This window comes from Mandrillus leucophaeus, unplaced genomic scaffold, assembly GCF_000951045.1.
Source record: "Mandrillus leucophaeus isolate KB7577 unplaced genomic scaffold, Mleu.le_1.0 Scaffold114, whole genome shotgun sequence".
In the NCBI taxonomy this organism is placed as follows: domain Eukaryota; kingdom Metazoa; phylum Chordata; class Mammalia; order Primates; family Cercopithecidae; genus Mandrillus; species Mandrillus leucophaeus.
In genome coordinates, this window is record NW_012099654.1 from 3,229,152 (window position 1) to 3,245,674 (window position 16,523).

Sequence of the window (16,523 nt, forward strand, 5' to 3'; positions counted from 1 at the left end):
CAAGTATATGACATGTAATAAATATTTTGTATGTATTTTGTCATATGTATTATACATATGTGTGTAGTGGGTTACAGTTTACAATGAATTTCTTACTGTGGATCACGTCCAGAAGTTTTAAAAGATTGCTAGAGAATTAAACTATATTCACTTGGGTGTTTCTAAAATGGAAGCACAGTGCTGGCGAATGATACACATTTATTTTGTAATTGATCTGTATGCACTTAACCATAAATAAATCATCTCATTTATTTAAATCTCATTTAAATAATCTCAGCTCCACTTGTTGCACTCAGGGAATTTATGCCCTAGAACAACCATGAAATGGGAAGTGTGAACTTGCAGTTCACTCAGCCAGTGGATTTGTATTGAAAGGCACTGAGCATATTTCTTTCCTAGTGTTCAAAAATACATGACATCCAAACAATGTAATCTGTAAATAAAAACCAACTACTTAATCTGGTGGGATGCTGGAGGGAAAATCTGACTTGTGTTGAATTTGTTGACAGAGAAATATGTGGTCCTCATTCCTAGAGGGATTTTCTAGGGCAGTTTTAACTGCAGGTTTTGCTTTAGGCTTGACTTTGGAATATAACCTGCAAATAAGGTGTAGTTCTACCTAGCAGTTTCAAATGGGGTTGCTTTTATAGGCTCTTCCAGATTTTCTTCCATTATTTGAACTTGGTTACTACAGAGTTCATACTATCATTTACATTGTCTGCCTATTAAGACACATTTTCTGTGAACTTTCCACATCTGTATCCTTTGAATAGCCTTGCACAGATATCATAAGTGAAGCTACTTTATTTGGCCTCTTCATTCTTTCTTTGTATAGAGTTCTGTGAGGTTAGTACTAGAACAAATCTTTAATATCTCTGAAGTTATTAGAAGATGCCAAACCACGATGTTCCTGTGACCCAGGCTCTGTGGTTGATGAGGTGTTGTGTGAGGGTATCTCCGTTGTGTCTGTACCAGGCACTGTGCCTGCTTTTTCTGACTCCTCCCCACTCAGCAGTCCAGTGAGGTGATAGTGGTGATTGGTGATACCACCCCTCTTTTACAGAGGAGGGAACAGGTTGGGGTTCCAAACCTACTGATTGACTCAAGTTTGTTTTCTTCCCATTAGACTTTACTTTTTAATGCCTATGTGTAATATCTAGAATATAGTGTTTGATGGACTGGAAAGAACCAACATGCTTGAAGACTAGCAATTTTGGTGTGTGGGTCTTAGTCCCACACTTCAATATTGGCTTCACAAAATTCCAAATACACATGGTTCCTTAACAATGGTTCGATTTATAATTGTTTGACTTTATACAAAGCACTACAAATACATTACACTCCAACTTGCCATGGGGCTGTGTTCCAGTAAACCAATCATATACGGAAAATACTGTAAGTCAAAAGTACATTTTCAGCCAGGGGCAGTGGCTCACACCTGTAATCCCAGAACTTTGGGAGACTGAAGCAGGTGGATCACCTGAACTCAGGAGTTGGAGACCAGCCTGTCCAACATGATGAAACCCTGTCTCTACTAAAAATAAAAAAGTTAGCTGGGTGTGGTGGCACACACCTGTAATCCCAGCTACTCAGGAGACTGAGGCAGGAGAATTGCTTGATCCCGGGAGGTGGATGTTGCAGTGAGCTGAGACTGTACCACTGTACTCCAGCTTGGGTGACACAGCAAGACTCTGTCTCAAAAAAAAAAAGTTTTCAGCTTACGGTATTTTCAACTTGGAATGGGCTTGTCAGTACATAGCCACATCATAAGTCGAGGTGCTTCTGTCGAAAATGCGTTATTATTTTAACTTATTTTCAACTTACAGTGGGGCTTATCAATATGTGGTCCCATCACAAGGGGCTTTTATAACGATGTGTCTTATAAAATCCCACCAGATACAGAAAGGAGGTCAGTAAAGATGAAATTTGATCACGATTTGGTGCTTAAACTTTCTTCCTGTCCTCCAGCTCAGATGAAACAGGAAACTGAGTCATAAAACATTACTACAAACAAGCCCAAGGATTTTATCCCAGATTTTCAACCCAAGGATGAGCTGCAATGTAACTATCACTGTTTTGTTGGCTGCCTACCACAGAATGATCACTGAGGAAATAAACCAAGCTTTGGATTCACTGTAACTTGGTTTACTGTGGTTCTTTTCTGTATTATTGTTAGGATTGAGAGGTTTAAATGGTAACTGGGTCCAGCAGCAGGGAATCTGTGTGCAGCAGCTAAATCAAGGTGTAGTCAATGTACAAAACACTTTAGCAAATTGGGTATCAGTAATTCCCCAGCACCCTAAAACAGTTCCCAAAACAAGAATTTATTGAACTCCTACTACATGCCATAAAGGATTGGAGATACAGCAATAACCAGCATGTAGCCTTCATTGTTTTTGTCATAACCAAGCTTTTAAGAAATGTATCCAAAGTTAAAGGAAATAGGCTGGGCCGGGAATGGTGGCTCACACCTGTAATCCCAGCACTTTGGGAGGCCAAGAGGTCAGGAGTTCGAGACCAGCCTGGCCAACATGGTGAAACCCCATCTCTACTAAAAATACAAAAGTTAGCTGGGCGTGGTGGTGAGCACCGTAATCCCAGCTACTTGGGAGGCTGCGGCAGGAGAATTGTTTGAACCCAGGAGGCAGAGGTTACAATGAGCCGAGATTGCACCATTGTACTCCAGCCTGGGCGATGGGGCGAGACTGTGTCTCCAAAAAAGAAAGGAAATAGGCTTTGAGATCAGAAGCATTTGAATAAGGTACATTGAACTTACATTGTGACTTGGCCACATTTGAGATGTACAAAAGTGTTTTTAATTCTTGGTTCTCAGTTCTCAAAAGGTAGATAGGAAATGGGTTGTTGCTGTGTTTTAAGTTCACCAGCCTCTGTACATTGATAGCACCACATTAATGGTATTCATTTTAATTTAAAACTACAATTTATAATCTGTGACTCACTTTTCATTCCTAGCATCCAGTAGGTTTTTTGTTGTTGTTATTTCTAAGTAAATTTCCAAGTCCCTGGTACCATGTATTCAACATACTGAGAAAGAATGAGACTTAGGAAGACCAGAGGTTCTCTTGCTCTCTCACTTGAACAGCTTTTATCTTGGGCAAATCATTTTAATGTGTCTAAGTCTATTGTAATCTTCTATAAAATTATACAAAGCCACCTACTATGGCTGCATCACAGGGTTGTTTGGGGAAGAGCAAGATAATGTATTTTAAAGCACTATGCAAATATTAAGGAAATACACAACTGCAAATATGTGCTAGGTGCTGGGTTTTGAATGGTAGAAATAGGAAGATGAGCAAGAGACAGGAATAATGACCAGTTGCAAACATTTGGGGGCTTTGAGCAGAACCGTAAGTTACTTGGCTTGTCTGGGGTTTAGTCTACCTCCAGGACATAACCAGTAAGGGAGAAGACTAGGGGGAGAGGCACAGGCAGTTGGTTGAAAACCTTGAAGTCTATAAAGTTTGATCTTTGTTCTGCCAGCAGTGGGAGACACTGAAGGACTTTTTGGAGCATTATTATTGTACACATTTTAGAAATATCTGTGGGTCTTGCTGCCTGGTTTCTTTTGAATAGGGAATAAGTCAAATGATTTGGGTTTTGTTTTTTTGATACAGTCTCGCTTTGTCATCCAGGCTGGAGGCGTGATCTTCCACTGCAACCTCCGCCTCCCTGTTCAAGTGGTTCTCGTGCCTCAGCCTCCCGAGTAGCTGGGATTAAAGGCATGCACCACCATGCCAGACTAATTTTTTTATTTTTAGTAGAGACGGGGGTTTCTCCATGTTGGCCAGGCTGGTCTTGAACTCCTGGCCTCAAGTGATCCACCTGCCTCAGCCTCCCAAAATGCTAGGATTACAACATAAGCCACTGTGCCCAGCCTGATGGTTTTGTTGTTGTTGTTTTGAGGTGGTTTTTTGCTCTTGTTGCCCGGGCCGGAGTACAATGGCATGATCTCGGCTCACCGCAACCTCCGCCTCCCGGGTTCAAGCGATTGTCCTGCCTCAGCCTCTTGCTAAATGTTTCAATAGTGCCCTTATCTCCAAGAGTGAGTCCACACTCCTTGACTTCAGTCTCATATCAAAGGCATCTTTTAGTAGTTTGGCCTTACTCCGTCTTACCAGCCTGACTCCTTGGTCCTCTACAAAGATAAATTGTCACAGCCAGGTAGATTTACTGTGTCACTCAGCAATCCATGCTTACCTTCTAAGGAAATGCCTGCTCTCCTCCCCTTAGTCAATAGCTAAAACCTACTTCAGGGTCCCAACTTCTGAACTTACTTATATCAACCCCCTCAACTGCTATTCAGTTCTATTGTATGTCCTTTTCCTTTGTATTTGGATTATATAACTACTATGATATTGCTTGTTGTATTAGTCTAGAAACTCTGCTAATAAGCTAGGCTGTAGCTTATCAACTCAACTGACCAGTAGAACACAAGGCCCCACCTAAAGTCAGAGAGCAGTTTCAATACAGTGTATGTTTAAGGTGGCAAAAAAGTGAAAAAATATATATGGATAGGTTGTGAATAGAAGGAGCAAATGAAACTGGAGGGGCAGAAGAGATTTTAACTTCAATGAGAAGGTGCAAGGATGAGATCCGGGAAAAGGAACACCATTATCTTCTTTTCCCCTAGGACTTAAGCTTTATAAAGAGATGCCAACTCTCCCAGCCAGAGATAGTGGCAGATGAGCAAAGAGTCAAAAGAAATGCCGGGAGCCCACAGCAGGTCTGGGCTGCAAAGGGTTATGGATAGTTAGCTGTGCAACTGCTGAGGAGCGATGATGGAAACAAAGATTGACTGAGTCACCTCTGCTAACAATCCCTGTGGTGCTCTGTGGAAGGTACTGGGCTCTTCCCTGAAGTATCAATACACATGAGATTCATATCATCCACTACAAAAATGTATCATGTTTCCGTCTTTGGATGATAAACTGATTCTGTGTTTATATGAGGACACCATAAATATAGCATTTCATAGACTACGTAGAGCTAGATACCTTCTTAGAAGCCAGCGAAGCCAACTGTCTCATTTCACAATTAAGGAAACTGAAGACAAGATAGGAAATGAATAGCATAAAGTCTCACAGCAAGGAGTGCAATGGAGGTCTCTGGATTTCCAGCTCCCTCAACACTGCCTTCCTCTGTTGTGACTGTTTTCTGTTTGGCATGAGTGCTAAGTATATTAACTTGTTGCCTCGGCCATTCAACAAACTTAGAGGACCTTTTAATGTAAGGCACTTGTTGAAGGTAACAAGAAAAGACATAGTCCCTGCCCACCAGAGACCTCAGTCTGGAGAAAAATGTGGGCAAGATTTATCTCTGCAGTACAGAATTTAAAAATCTTTGGCTTTTTTTAAACATGTTTTTATCATTTAATTTTTTGTTTGATAATGTATGTAATTCCTCAAGAAATAAATATTAACAGCCTGGCCAACATGGTGAAACTCCGTCTCTACTAAAAATAGAAAAATTAGCCAGGCGTGGTGGTACATGCCTGTAATCCCAGCTACTTGGGAGGCTTGAGGCAGGAGAATCACTTGAACCTGGGAGACGGAGGTTGCAGTGAGCTGAGATTGTGTCACTGCACTCCAGCCTGGGTGACAGAGTGAGACTCTGTCTCAAAAAACAAAAAATTATTGGAGGTGCGTTTCCAAAACTTTTTCTGATGGGGTGTTCAAGGTTTGAGTTCTACTGGCATAGGTAAGTGCTGTCCTGAGCAAGTTAAAAATGGCTTTTACCCCAAGAACTTTCCATTTAAAATTACCATTCTCCTGGTATATACCAGCAAGCCTCAGTTATTTAACTGTTGTACAGTTGAATAAGGTACTGGTCCCTGGCCTGTTAGGAACCAGGCCGCACAGCAGGAGGTGAGCAGCAGGAGAGCGAGCATTAGCCTGAGCTCCGCCTCCTGTCAGATCAGCAGCATTACATTCTCATAGGAGCAAGAACCCTATTGTGAACTGCATGTGAGGGACATAGGTTGCACACTTATGAGAATCTAATGCCTGATCTGAGGTGGAACTGTTTCATCCCAAAATCACCCTCCCAACCCCACCCCATCCGTAGAAAAATCGTCTTCCACGAAACTGATCCCTGGTGCCAAAAAAGGTTGGGGACCACTGGGTAAGAGCATCCAGATGTGTTGAAAGACGCTTGGCCTGAGGTAGGCAAGCTCTCCATACAGATCTGAGTACCTTTTGTTATTAGGGGATGAAGTTTTAATAACGAGAGCTCACAGGTTATGTCCTCGATGAGAAAAGACTGAGGAAGTGCACCAAAGCTTGATTTCATTGTAAGAGCCCTTTGAGGTTATAGCCCAAGTCTAGACAGTGAAATGGGCAGGAAGGTAGAAGCTCCTCTGTTAATTCCTTTGTGAGCTTCAGGGCTACAAGAGAACATCACACATCATGCAGGGCTAACAAAGCTCTATATTCACTTTATTGTGTGCAAGGCTTCTACTTAGTACAATCCCAGCTGATTTTAGAGTGGAGACAGAATTGCCCCCTCAACTGCCCCCCACCTCCACTCCAGCCCACTTCAAATTTGCAAGTGACATGAAAGCAAAGTACTTCCATAATCAACACAGGGGGGATGACCGGAGCCCTTCTAGTTTGGATTACTTCCTGATGCTTTCCTTCCATCACACACACACATACACACACACACACACACACACACCCTGTATGCTTAGTTAGCAGTTGGCGCACACACATAAACACACCCTGTATGCTTAGCAGCTGGCACAAGGCCCTCCTCCTTTTACGCTCCCTGCCAAGTGGCTTCAGAATTAGCCAACTGGAATGCTGTTGCCTGGGACTAATCCTGCTCCAGTGCTACAATCCTGGAACATTACAGTTCAAAGTAGTCAAACTTCATAGTGCAGGTGGGGTGAGGATGGGGAGTGGACAGTGATACATACCTCTAAAAGGGGCTCAATTTTTCCCCCTATCTGGCCCTTTGCAGCAGAGTGCAGGGAACAAGCAGGAGGGTGAAGGGAATAGGTGGTGGCAAGTGCTTCTCTCTGGGGCAGTCACTCCACAGGTTGAAGAGGTGGAGAAGACCTTCATTGTTGTTCTGGGACAGGAAGGGGGTGTATGAGGAGCACCAAATCCAAGTAACATTTTCTAGTTAGTTATTACATCTCTCTTGGGTTAATTCCAATTGAATTTTTATTAGCCAACACTTGGTCACTCCCCGGGTGTTTTCCAACCTTGTGCTACTGAATAAACAGTTTTGTAAAGCCATTCATTCACAGCCCCACCAGGTACCTCATATTGAAATTCTAACCTATTCTTGCAGCAGCAGCACCTGTTAACTGCCAAAGTTCTGGCCCCACCCCAGAACAAGAGAACAGGAAATCGCTGGGGCGGGGCCCAGCAGTCTGTTGAAGCAGGTCCTCTGGGTGGATGCACACTCATTTGAGAGCACAGTATTAAAGCCATCTTTTGCATTCAGCCTCCTAACCCCAGTGTCAGTGTGAGGCTCTTCTTTTGGCCTTAGGGAGCAGCTGTTAGAAAACTCACATCCTGATGCAAGAGTGCCCATACCTCCCCCGGCAGCTCTCAAACTTGCACACGATGGAAAACAACAGCAGGGACGGGGGGGTAGGAGGGCTGTGTTCCAGGCACACCAAAATGAAAAATGCACTCCGTTAAGCTTTAAACACATAATTGCAAACTAAATCATCTGCCATCTTCTCTCGGCTTCCAGTGTAGAGGTTACCCATTATTTTTGCTAACTGGGCAAAGTAATTAATAAATTCAAGACTTACCTAGCACAGGAGCATACTTCGAGAAACACTGGTCATGAAAAAACACTCCACAATGAACATAATGCTCAGGAGATTGGTATTGATGTGTTTTGCTGTTCTTTGTCCTCTTATCTAAACTCAGATCCTTCAGTGTGAGATGTGCCCCTTGGATTTAATCCTGTATTGTCTCCTGAAATCAAACATCCTGTCCTGCCACATGCATCTCATTGCTCAGCTTATCACCCAGGCGGAAAGCAGGCCTGAAGATCCTTCACTCTCTTCTGTCCAGCCTGTTCCACCCTGAAGAGGGCTGAGCATACAGGTGACCACAGGTCATTTCAGAGAAAAACTCAAACTGATCCTCTAGTATCTGGGCCTTGGTTCTTTCTTAGTGGCTCATACATACCTTTTTACCTCTAACTACAGCAAAAGTGTAGTCAATCATTTTATGTAAATTATTGACTCACAATAATTTCTAAAGAGGCCATCCTCAGCTATGCTAAGCTGTACAAATTCCCCTCTCCAATTCAGCTCACACAGCTTAAATGCTTGCAATGGCTCTTTGGTTGTGGTTGCCCCTCTTCTCCTTAACTAGCCTTCCCACTCTCACTATCCAAAAGATGTCTAGTTGACATAAATCTGAACTAATCAAATGCTCTAAGAAAGCTGATTTTAATGCAATAGAATACTGCTATCAGTGTTTTAGAGTTTGAGAATGGTCATGTGACTCCTCGCATGAATTACAGGTTACTACTATGACCAGACTTTACAAGCTTCCAGACCTCAGGCAGGGCTAGGATTAATCCAAAGAAAAAAAGGTTACTGCTTACACTTATTGGTATTAACTTCCTTTTCATTATTTACTAAAACTAGAAAAAAAGTGTTCTATAACAAAATGTATACAATATAGTAATTGTACAAAACATTAATTTAGCAAGATATTAATTACAGTCCTAAAATGAACACTCAACATATTTTTCACTGCCACTTCCATGAAAAGCTCAGAAAAAGAGTCACTGGCTAAAAAGTCACAACAAAAACAATTTAGGCTTTACGTACAACGGAAAAGGTAAATCTTCCACAATAACACCGCAGACGCAATCACTAAGAGGCTCTCCATGCTGCCGTGGTTTACTGGAATGTTCTTCAGAGTCCATCTTCTACAAGAGACATCATCAGCTTTCCAAGACCAACACTTGAAGCATTAGATGTAATACAAAATAAGGAGTTCTTTATTATTTATACAAAACTTGTACATTAAAAAAAAATTAAGATTCAATAACTCTGCTGATCCCCTGAGGAAGCTAAGAGCGTTCATGGGTCCATCAAAGAGCCCTCTGTAAATGTTTCAGTCACCAACCTCCTGGCCACAGGAACTAGGCCATTCACGTGGCTCCTTCACTGGCTCTGAAAGTTGACTTTCCCTTTCATTAGGCTCCGCAAGCAAGCCAGGGTTTCCTGGACAACCTTAAAGAACATTATCTTCTCTGGCCCAAGCTAGAGTATTTTATCAGTACACAAGTTGATTTTTATTTCTTGAACACTTCCAATAAACTAGCATAAGCTTTATTACAACATATACAGATTTGATACAGTTTACAAAAAAAAAAAAAAACTAGATTTTCTAACTAAATAAAAATGTCTCTTAAGCAATTAAAGTTGGCTTAGAGAAATGGTATTTTTCTTTCAAAACTCTGTTTCTCCATTGATTTCTAAGGTCCCAGTCTTGCTTGCATTTGACACTCACCCTCATCTAAGCAACATGTAAGAGCTGATATCTTTAGTAATGAATACAAAACCCTGTGTTTCTTAAAAGCCTAATGCTGAAAGACATGTTATAGCCAATCTAGACAAACATTTATATTTAAACAAAAGGCCTCTCTGAACAAATAGCCTGCGGAGATAAATGCAGTGATTTGTTTTCCTGACAGAACTATTTAGCACGTTTAACACATTATTCTGTAGTGTGGGAATAAGTGTTTCTTCCCTTGAAGAAAACAGGTCCCCTTCTGAAGAATAATGCTGATTACCCCCCAAAATCAAAATAGACCAGCACCAAATGAAGAATTAATTTACAAATATGAACTTAGCTCTTCTTGAAGTTCTACATCCCAGACTTAATAAATTAACTACAAAATCAGGAGTTTCGTCAGCTATAGTGTAATTTTAAAATCCATTTTCAATCGGCAGGGGTGAGGGAGAAAGTCAATTGCACTGATCACCATGAACTTCAAGAATTTCATCAAAACTTTTTTCCCAGCTTGTATTTGCCTTCAGAGGTGAGCTGTAGATTACCATCTTTGATGCTTTAACGTACAATATTCTTGTTGAAATCTTTCCAAAGAGCACAGCATGTAAAGCACTAAACTGTGTTCAGATCTGAGGAATCTGCATGGAAAGAACCTGAGACCTTTCTGAAAGAGTCAAAAACCAAGTGGTTGTCTCAGTGATCACATCTATTCATCCTCAACAAGCCAATGCATTGAGCTTTTTTAATTCACAGATTTTATGTTAGTCCTTTCGAACCCAATGCCCGTGTTCCAGTTCAGAACTGTCAAGCTATTCAAGCTGTCTTCTTAGTGCAAGCTCCTTGGAGGTCTTGTAAATTGATCTTCGACCTATGGTAGAAAATGACAAAGTAGCAATATATAAACATCAGGAATGTAGAATTTTAACTTGGGACTACAGTAGCTGAGTAGTAAGTTTTTACACTGCATATTTTTTGAAATATAGGGAAAACATGTTAAATATATCTTTGGGTATTACCTGTTGTGAATCATATGACTTTTGACAAGATGTCCTGCTGCCAATGCTGCCATAAGTGACAATTCCCCAGCCATTACGGTCCCGCACACAATTCGGGCAAGCTGCCGGGCATTTTCCCCAGGATTATCTTTGCATGCTCCTTGAACACCTAGCATCTGTAGCCAGAGAGAGACACAGCAAGATTCACCCTTAAAATCATGAACAATTTCTTACTCAATCAACTAAAAACAGGGCAACTATAAATGGCATTAGAATAGAACTAGACTCCACTGGACGTACTAACTTTCCAAGACTTGACAGCCACGACTGACAGTGCATAACACCATAGCTAACATCATATTCACAGCCTCACTGGCAGTACCCTTTACTCAGTAGATGAACATTCATCTGCTCTCTTCATCTACTTTCTTATCTAAGCATAAGCTGAAACATGCCTATTTGGACACAATGGATTAGGCTGATATGACAAAAGAGTTTTGAAAAGACCCATTAAAATATAGAGGTGAGTGATACATAGTCTCAGCTAGAAAGAGAAACCCAGAGTTGGAACTAGGCGTGTGGACTCTATGCCTGATACATCATACCTGCAAACAGGCTTGCTGAGGTAGCAGGTTGGTCCCACCGCCCACCGTTCCTATCTCTATAGATGGCATGGTGCAGCTGATATATAAATCTTCATTTGTGGGGCCACTTGCTTCCATTAAAGTAATACAGTTTGAACTACCAACATTCTGTGCTGCATCCTGGAAAAAAGAAAAGAAAAAATCTACAATATACTTCTTTCACTCAGAAAGACGTAACAAGGGAAGTGGAGGCTGGAGAGCTCACCTGTCCACAGGCAATGTAGATGGCAGTGACAATGTTTGCTGCATGGGCGTTGTAGCCTCCTATGCTCCCAGCCATGGCAGAGCCCACTAAATTCTTGTTAATGTTGACTTCAATCATAGCCTCTGTGGTAGTCTTTAATACCTAGAAAACAGAGCTGTGTACATTTAGATGTTCCTCCAGAAGGTTCAGGGGAATGTTACCCAAATCTATCTTTCTGCACCTCCAGAAAACAAAGTTTAGATGTGGCCCCATTCAAGTTCTGTCCTCCATTAAAAAATAATAATTAAAAAAAATCAGTAAAGTGTGTTCCTATGGATTAGATACACATAGGCAGGTGGCAAGGTACAACAGCCATCTTTGATGGAAAACACTGTCCCATATATTTAACTTTATTTAAAATGTTAATACTCCTTTACGCTAGTTTTGAATACAATTAAAGATTACAAAATAAAAAAGATAAGTTATCTATCCAGTCACTCACTTCTCTGACAACCTTGGCTGGAATGACAGCTTCACAAACAACAGATTTTCCTCTTCCCTCTATCCAGTTTATAGCAGCAGGTTTCTTGTCAGTACAATAGTTACCACTAACAGCTAGAATCTGCATTTCAGGGAAATACTCATGAAGTTTTGAAAGTGCTTTCTCTGTACCCTGTTAACAAGAACGCAAAACACACACATATTAAAATGCAGGAAATATTCATCCTTATGAGAAGAATTTATTTGTATCTATGATATATTTCTAAGTGTAATAACTATACTTCAAAGAAACTGAGCACAAAAGTAACAGCTGTTTTATTAACCATCACAATTACTTTCTTGGTCAGGTATAGATTCCTAATGTGGTTCTTTCTCGGTAAGAAAACCAAGTTCTTTGTAGTCATTGTTGAATAGGATGTACATAAAAAATGATAATGTTAAAAATACTCAAGGATACTTATATTTATATGTCACTGGGGAATGAGTAATAAATTCCATCTTCAAATTATTCAGCTGTTACCTAAAACCCCAAGTAATGCAGTCTGTAAAGAGAAGTGAGTCATAAGAGTCGATCTTGTGAGGTGGAAAGTCATTGAGCTTTAATATTACATAAAACACAAATAAGCTTTCCAATGACTTCCAATTAAATAGAATTAATTCAATTAACGACTCATACCTCAATAACCCAAAACATACTTATTGGCAATTTAAAAAATAATTTTATTGTGGTAAAACACATAAAATTTACCATCCTACCCATTTTTAGGTATACAGTGGTAAGTATATTCACACTGCGATGCAACAAATACCCAGCACTCTTTTTTTAAGTTTTGGGATATATGCACAGAATGTGCAGGTTTGTTACATAGGTATACATGTGCCATGGTGGTTTGCTGCACCCATCAACCTGTCATATAGATTTTAAGCCCCACATGCATTAGGTATTTGTGCTAATGCTCTTCCCCTTGCCCCCAACCCCCCTACATGCCTCGGTGTGTGTTGTTCCCCTCCCTGTGTTCGTGTGTTCTCACTGTTCAGCTCCCACTTACAAGTGAGAAGGTGTGGTGTTTGGTTTTCTGTTCCTGTGTTAGTTTGCTGAGGATGATGGTTTCCAGGCTCATCCATGTCCCTGCAAAGGACATGATCTCATTCCTTTTTTATGGCTGCATGGTATTCCATGGTGTATATGTGCCACATTTTCTTTATCCAGTTTATCATTGATGGGCATTTGGGCCGGTTCCATGTCTTTGCTCCCAGAACTCTTTTCATCTCATAAAACAAAAACTCTGTACTTACTAAATAACAACCACCCATTTTCCCCTTCCCCAAACCCATGATAACCACCATTCTACTTTCTGTCTCTATGAATTTGACTATTCTGGACACCTGATTCAAGTGGAATGATATAGTATTTGTCTTTTTGTGACTGGTTTATTTCATTTAGCATAAAGTCATCGACGTTTATCCATGTTGTATCATGTGCTATAATTTCCTCCCTTTTTAAAGCTGAGTAATATTCTACTTTATATAGACATATACATACACACACATACAAATACATCTGATTTGTTGTCCATTCATTCAACAATGAACACTTAGGTTGATTCCAGTTCATGGCTATTATGAAAAATGCTGCTACAAACATAGGTGTACAAATATCTCTTTGAGAACTGCTTTCAGTTCTTTTGGGTATATGCCCAGAAGTGCAACTGCTGGATCATATGGTAATTCTATTTTTAAGTTGTTGAACTGCCATACTGTTTATTGGCAATGCTCCTTGACTTTTGATAGGTTTATTAGACTGTAAACCCCACATAAGTAGAAAATATCCTAAATTCAAAACGGACAGACGAACGGACGGGCAGACAGATGGATGAATGGAGTCAGGGTCTTGCTACATTGCCCAAGCTGGCCTCAAGCTCCTAGGCTCAAGCTAACTTCCCGCCTCAGCCTACCATGTAGCGAGGACCACAGGTATGTGCCACTATGCCCAGCTATTTTTTTTTTATTGCTTGTAGAGATGGCATGTCACTGTGTTGCCCAGGCTGGTCTTAACCTCCAGACCCCAAGCAATCTCCTTGCCTTGGCCTCCCAAAGTACTGGGATTATACTGCTGTTCTTAAAGACGAATCTTGAAGTCTCTGGAAGAGGTCAGCTTCAAAGGTGGTCTCTTGACTAGATAAAGTTTTGAAATGTCAACACTAAGACTGTTCCCAGTCCTGAGTAAACTCAGGATATGTGTAATGGCAAGTCTAAATTAAATCTATCAAATGTAAGGAATACCAATCAACAAATGCCTGATTGATATAACATGAGTTATATCAATCAATATTTACCTTTTAATAAAAGTACTTTCAGATACTCTGCCTACGCTTACCTTTGAAATCATGTTCATCCCCATGGCATCCCCTGACCTGGACTGGAAACGGATATAAAGGTTGCGTCCAGCTATACTTGTATGAAGTTTCTGTAGACGTGCAAATCTATAAATAAAAGATGCAAAGATTGTATTTTATTCTTTATTTATTTATTTATTTTTCTGAGATGGAGTCTCGCTCTGTCACCCAGGCTGGAGTGCAATGGCGTGATCTCAGCTCACTGCAACATCCACCTCCCAGGTTCAAGAAATTCTCCTGCCTTAGCCTCCTGAGTAGCTGGGATTACAGGCGCGGGCCACCATGCCCAGCCAATTTTTGTATTTTGAATAGAGACAGGGTTTTGCCATGTCAGTCAGGCTGGTCTCGAACTCCTGGCCTCAAGTGATCTGCCTGCCTTGGCCTCCCAAAGTGTTGGGTTTACAGGCATGAGCCACTGCGCCCAGTCACAATTATTTCTTAATAAACTTACACAGTTCACATAAAAACAAATGTGTTAGCTTGAACTATATTGTGGTTATCATTTGTATTGATTATGCTACTTTATAAATTTAATTTTCTTTATTTAAAGTAAGTCTATTATACTAATACTTCTCTCCTATCTGGAAAATCTTTTTTTCTTTTTTTTTTTTTGAGACGGAGTCTCGCTCTGCCGCCCAGGCTGGAGTGCAGTGGCCGGATCTCAGCTCACTGCAAGCTCCGCCTCCCAGGTTCATGCCATTCTCCTGCCTCAGCCTCCCAAGTAGGTGGGACTACAGGCGCCCGCCACCTCGCCCGGCTAGTTTTTTGTATTTTTTAGTAGAGACGGGGTTTCACCGTGTCAGCCAGGATGGTCTCGACCTCCTGACCTCGTGATCCGCCCGCCTCGGCCTCCCAAAGTGCTGGGATTACAGGCTTGAGCCACCGCGCCCGGCCGAAAATCTTTTTTTCTAAGACAGTTCTCTCCTAGGCAAAGTAACAGTCTAATCAAAATTACTAGCTCACACTTTTTTTTTTTCTTACTAATTTACCTCTGTGGAGCTATTCATTTGAATCAAGATTCTTTTTTTCCCCCCAACCAAGCATAAATATTACTTATTTTAACTGAATAGCTTTAAAGTTGATATTCTGTTATGTGCTCTTAAGGAGGTAATATGTTAACAATTACGTTTGGTAATCACAGAAAATGACACTGGTTCTAAAATAAATAGATATAAATGTACATACAAATCCACTCACACACCTGCTAGTGCTGTCAAATGCCTCCTTTATCACTGCAAACCCTTCAGATGTTTCGAGCCAGGCTTTCACTTCTGCAGAGTCACAAGCACGTGGAAGACGCACAACTGGGCCACGAGTCATCCCATCTGCAAGGACTCGGCTGCTGGCACCTCCACCAAGCTACACAGTATATGTTAGAGAAGCAAGCACATGTTACCCAAAAACGCTCATGCTTGACCCAAAAGGTATCAACTAATTGTCCTTAAAACTCTTCTCATTGCCTTGCCCATGATGTATTTTAAAACTGGCAAATATATAAATGCCAACTTACACCTATTGCTCTGCAGCCTCTATTGGTGCTGGCCACAAGACAACCTTCTGTTGTTGCCATTGGAACCTGAAATTCTTTTCCATCCAAGCAAAGGGGTCCTGCTACTCCAACAGGGATGGGCATATACCCAATAACATTCTCACAACAAGCTCCCATCACCTACAAGGTAAAGTCAGGCACCAAATGAAAATCTATATAGTAAAATGCACAAAAACTCATCTCAGCTTGTCATTAATAACTATCTTCAAACATAATCCTTTAGTATGTATTCTTTTTAAACAAAATTTTTAATTTACCTTTAAAAAGTGTTTAAAATACTAAAATCTTTGAGTAATGACTATAAAAACAGGAAAAATATTTTTGATTTCTATGACCTACATCATAAGCAGAATAAAAAATTAGGGTAAAATGATTTAAAAGGAAAATGTTTTATAAAACTATGTACATATATGAAACTAATCAAGAAAAGGAAAAGATTAAAAACATACAAAGCAAACCTCTCTTAATCAAGAAAACAACATACCAAGGAGTAATTATAATCCCTGTAAGGTAGGTACTGGAGAGAAGAAGGTTCTGAAAGCTTTTTGGAAAGTAACTGTCTGCGAATAGATACACCACGCTCATGAGTTTCCATCAGAGTTTCCAACTTGTAGGCTGGGATATGCTTAGCATTGACTAACTGGATGATCTCAGCATCACTAAGGAATTTTGCACCTTTCTAAAGAAATGGAGAAAAAAATGAAATTGGGGTTAGAGAGAGAGATGAAACAGAAGG

General features: G+C 40.6%; 1 protein-coding gene across 3 annotated transcripts in view; it reads right to left on the reverse strand.

Annotated features, from left to right (window-relative positions):
• Window positions 1–8,603: 8,603 nt before the first annotated feature.
• HMGCR (3-hydroxy-3-methylglutaryl-CoA reductase) overlaps window positions 8,604–16,523 on the reverse strand; it is a 26,510-nt gene continuing 18,590 nt past the window's right edge. For 2 of the 3 annotated variants that reach the window (XM_011996513.1, XM_011996521.1), the window contains exons 12-20: window positions 16,272–16,466; window positions 15,749–15,907; window positions 15,440–15,597; window positions 14,220–14,325; window positions 11,844–12,014; window positions 11,363–11,503; window positions 11,119–11,277; window positions 10,535–10,689; window positions 8,604–10,386 (exon numbers count right to left, since the gene is read on the reverse strand). In XM_011996513.1, coding sequence (XP_011851903.1) covers window positions 10,332–10,386; window positions 10,535–10,689; window positions 11,119–11,277; window positions 11,363–11,503; window positions 11,844–12,014; window positions 14,220–14,325; window positions 15,440–15,597; window positions 15,749–15,907; window positions 16,272–16,466 — 1,299 coding nt within the window. In that variant the 3' untranslated portion in view covers window positions 8,604–10,331. The remainder of the gene's footprint in view (window positions 10,387–10,534; window positions 10,690–11,118; window positions 11,278–11,362; window positions 11,504–11,843; window positions 12,015–14,219; window positions 14,326–15,439; window positions 15,598–15,748; window positions 15,908–16,271; window positions 16,467–16,523) is intronic. The other variant, XM_011996528.1, reaches the window with a different exon arrangement.